This window comes from Petaurus breviceps, unplaced genomic scaffold (genome assembly GCF_028583685.1).
Source record: "Petaurus breviceps papuanus isolate PSGF00001 unplaced genomic scaffold, PetGlider_PUasm1.0 227, whole genome shotgun sequence".
Lineage (NCBI taxonomy): Eukaryota > Metazoa > Chordata > Mammalia > Diprotodontia > Petauridae > Petaurus > Petaurus breviceps.
The window spans coordinates 13,069,938-13,074,581 of NW_027185896.1; the positions used below are offsets into that span (position 1 = coordinate 13,069,938).

The 4,644-nt window shown below is 43.0% G+C and overlaps 1 protein-coding gene across 1 annotated transcript in view; it reads left to right on the plus strand.

Annotated features, from left to right (window-relative positions):
* Nucleotides 1–4,136, plus strand: part of ACKR2 (atypical chemokine receptor 2) — a 6,830-nt gene extending 2,694 nt beyond the window's left edge. The window contains exon 2 of the mRNA XM_069095420.1: nt 1,196–4,136. Coding sequence (XP_068951521.1) covers nt 1,226–2,341 — 1,116 coding nt within the window. The 5' untranslated portion in view covers nt 1,196–1,225 and the 3' untranslated portion in view covers nt 2,342–4,136. The remainder of the gene's footprint in view (nt 1–1,195) is intronic.
* Nucleotides 4,137–4,644: the final 508 nt, after the last annotated feature.

Sequence of the window (4,644 nt, forward strand, 5' to 3'; positions counted from 1 at the left end):
CTTTCTTTCTTTCTTTCTTTCTTTCTTTCTTTCTTTCTTTCTTTCTTCCTCTCTTTCTTCCTCTCTTCCTCTCTTTCTTTCTTCCTTTCTTTCCCTCTGTCCACATAGGGTATTACACCCTTACCAGCAGGTGCTTGGCCCAAATGGAATGTAAATTTTTTACCAAGGCCTGGTCATGAGATGCCACTCTCAGCAATCCAAGCAAGGAAAACCCACTCATTCTGGTTAATTTTCCCTTCTTGATCTAGTTTGTTATAGATTTCAACGAACAGGACAAAGAAATTAGGAGCTGAGATCCAGCTCAAGTGAGGTTCCTTTACAAGGTAAGATCCCAGGGTGACAACTTAGGGTGTGGGTCAGCTCAACCTGACAGAAAGTAAATAAGAGTAGGAATACAAGAACATTACTAAAATTCTGACATTACTAGAATCATTGAGAGGAGATGGCAGGTAATACTACATTTGGTACTGGCAATTTTCTGTCATTATATTAATGATCTTTCTGTCAGCACCTACTATGTCTCTGCTGTGGTGGGTGCCGGGCAATAAAAGATCAGGCGATTCCTGCCCTCCCTGGCAGAGGATATAATGTGTAAATAGAAAATGCTTGTTCATGTTCATTAGAGGAAGGAGAGAGCCCTAATGACAAAGGAGATCAGGAAAAATCTATTGCAAGAGGTAGCAAGGAAGCTGAGACTTGAAAGAAGCCAAGGAAGAATGGAGGGCAAAGAAGTGCATTGCAACTATGAAAGATAACCTCACCTTTGAACCAGGAGGGAAATGGAAAACCACATTTGCATAATAGTAGGTAGACAGTTTGGTTAGCAGGAGGAGGAAAGTGTAGCTTTGCTGCTGGCTGAGTCTCAATCACTTCCCTAGTTTGAGTCTCAGCTTTCTTCTTTGTAAAATTATCCTCTGTGGCGGCTAGATGGCCCAGTGAATAGAGCTACCGGCCCTGGAGTCAGGAGGACCTGAGTTCAATATAGCCCTGTGATCTTGGGCAAGTCACTTACCTCCAATTGCCCTGCCTTTCCCCCTCCAAAAAGTTGGAAAAAAAAACTATCCTCTGAACCCATGTGGCTAATTGAGTTGCCCTTATATGTGATTATCTGTTTCTTTCATAGAAGTAAATGTTTGTTGGATGGAATATTGAGTATACTTTGCCTAAACCATTTTTTTTCCTTTTGATTTTGTAGCTCACAGGGAAAACCTACTTGCTCTCCAACATGGCAGCCACCTTTTCTCCTGCCTCATCGACATCAACTAAACTTGAAAACACCAGCTTCTACGACTATTATTACCTTGATAATTTCCTGGGTACAGTCTGTAGGAAGGAGGCCATCTTGTCCTTTGGCCAAGTGTTCCTACCTATCTTCTATTCCTTGGTGTTTGTCCTGGGCCTGGCTGGGAACCTTTTCTTCCTCATTGTCCTCCTCTACTCTGCCCGTAGAAGACGAGTAACTGAGGTCTACCTGCTGAACCTGGTTGTTTCTAACCTCCTCTTTGTGGTGACCTTGCCTTTCTGGGGGGCCTCTGTAGCCTGGCATTGGGTCTTTGGGGAAGCCCTCTGCAAAATCATATGTGCCCTTTACACGACTAGCTTCTACAGCAGCATCTTCTTTCTTGGCTGCATGAGTCTGGATAAGTATTTGTATGTTGTCCATGCTCAGACCCACCATCATCTGTGGACACCAGAAAAGAGCTGGCTTCTTTCAGGTGGGGTGTGGACAGTGGCCCTGGTGCTTTCGATCCCTGACCTGGTCTTGGCTCGAGTACAAGAAGGCATTGGTGGTATGCAGAGCTGTCATCTGGACTTTGGAGCCCATGCGTCTGTATGGAAGGTGTTTCTTCGCTTTAAGCAGAGTATTCTGGGATTTATCCTCCCATTTTTTGCCATGGTCTTCTTCTACACTCGAATAGCCTGCATCCTCACAGTCCTAAGACCTCGGGGCAGAAGCCGAGCCCTGTGGGCAGCTGCAGCACTGGTAGTGGTCTTCTTTGTACTGTGGTGTCCCTACAACATTATCCTGTTCCTGCATTCACTGCAGGACTTACAGGTCCTTGAGGGCTGTGAGGTCAGCAAACGTCTGGACTATGCCCTTCAGGTGACAGAGAGCATTGCTTTCACTCACTGCTGCCTTTCCCCTTTCCTCTATCTCTTTGTCCACCATCAGCTCAGGAAGCATCTCAAAAAGGTCCTAGAAGCTGTCTTCAAAAGATCCAAGATTACCTCCGCTGCCCATCTCTCCCAGACCAGTTATTCCAATAGTTATTCCACAACCCAAAAAGAAATGACTAGCACTGACAATCGGGAAGAAAGTTTACAGGATCATGGAATTTAGAGCAAGAAGACGCCTCAGAGCTCATTTAGTCCAACCTCTTTATTTTACAAGTGAGAGAACTAGGAGACAGTATAAGTGATTTGCCTAAGTTCACCAGGGAGTAAGTAGCAGATGTGGGTTTTGAACCCAATTTTCACTAGATACAGCTTCTTCACAACCAGGACTGGTTCCTTCACAACCAGAACCTTCCACCAAACATTATGTTGGCCTGTTGTAGCCAAAACGATCAATCTCAGAATCAGGAGGCCTGAATTTGAATCCCGGTGCTGCTGTTTCTTAACAGTGTGAGCAGAGTTTCATGCAGTGGCTCCCAAGTTATTTCTATATGAGAACACTTTTAACAACAACAAGAACACTGACAAACCTTCATGTAATAAGTTATATTGTTAACATCTACTGACTAAGAAAACAGATAATAGCAAAATGACAATATACATGGCATAGATTCTCAGACCCCCTGTGATAACTCTATGGGCTCTGAGGGGGGCCACAGTCCACACGCTGGGATACACCTGTATGGTGGAAACAATCCTGGATTTGGAGTCAGAAGATCTGGCTCCAAGTTCTAGCTCTGCTATGTACTCCCTAAATGATTCTGAGCAACTCACTTCTCTCTCTAAGTCTTACTTCTTCAAGTATAAAATAAAAGGGCTGGAATCCTAGAAAAAGTTTTGAAATTATGTGAGAAAGGTTATTAAATTGTGCATACATTTTGATTCAAATAGTTCATTGCTATATATGTGCCCTAAGGAATCTGTAAAATAGGGCTGATGATAGTTCCTACCTCCCACATTGTTGTGAAGATCAAAAGAGATAATCTTTATAAAAGCCCTTAGGAGTCCTTGGCACACTCTAGATGCTACATAAATGTTAATTCATGTTAGTTAGTTAGATTAGGATTATTATTAAGGAGGTTAAAGTCAGAAAGAAATGTTTCCTGTATACCAGAATATTCATAGCAGCACTATTATGGCTGCACAACTATGGAATGGTTGAACGAATCATGGCATGTGAATGCCCAAAGTGTGTGTATGTTGCCTGTGTAGGTTATATGTACATCCACATGGGTGTGTGTAAAGGTGGTCCACACAGAGGCTGGAAAAGTTCTCACCAAAATGGAACATCAATTGATCGTTCCGTTCTCCAATATGGAGGAAGAGTAGCATTCAAATCCCAGACTTGAACTCTGGGTAACAAATGTCAGAAAATTATTGGATTGTAAAAAATGACAAATGTGTTTTGTTTTATTTTTTTGTGGTCAAAGATGTGTCTTGATCATTTTTTTATATCCCTGTAGTATCCAGAAGTGCATGCTTATAAAGTGATCTAAATAAATGTTCAATGAATGAATAAGTAAACTATTAGGGAGGGTATGTGGGTCAAGGTAAGAGTAAAGAGCATAGGAAAGGCCTAAGATTAATTCACTTCAAGCTAATTCAGTTCATTTGGAGGCTATTTGTAGAATTAAATGAATTTAATTTGCATAAAGCAAATTTTCCTAAAAAGAGAAATGACAAATGTGGAGAGTTCAGAGAAATTAGGGGGACTTTATGACCTTGCAAGATGAAGGAAGGAGAACTGGGAAAACAACTGCTATAATAATATAAATAAAAAAAAAAAAACACCAACACACTGGAACCAAGTCAAAACATTATCCCACAGGGGTGGCTAGGTGGTGCACTAAGTAAAAGCACCGGCCCTGGAGTCAGGAGGACCCGAGTTCGGTTCCAGCCTGAGATACTTAACATCCACACAAAAATACTAGCCGTGTAGCCTTAGGCAAGTTACTTAACCCCAATTGCCCTCCAAAAAAAAAAAAGGCAAAAAAAATCATCCCACAGAAGAGGTAAGACAATGTGCCTCAGGGATGGAGCCAAGATGGTGGAGTAAAAGCAGGAACTTGCTTGAGCTCTCCCCTAAACCTTCCAAATATCTACAAAAAATGACTCTAAACAAATTCTAGAGCAGCAGAACCCACAAAATGACAGAGTGAAGCACATCTCCAGCACAAGACAACCTGGAAGGTCTACAGGAAAGGTCTGTTGTGTCTGTCTTAGAGAGGAGCACAGTTCAGGTGGGCTTTACTGGCACAGAGGAAGGCCCCAGCACACCTGGAGTAGGCCTCAGGGGACTGATCACTGGCAGCTGAAGTGGTTTCCAGACTTCCCAACCCGAAAACACCAAAGACAACTTAGAAGTTTAGTGGAAAAGGTTTGGCAGACCTGGGTAAGAGAACAGAGCAGTCTGGCCCCAACCCCAGGGCAGCAGTGGGGAAAGTAGCAGCAGCGGCTGCTTCTGGGGCC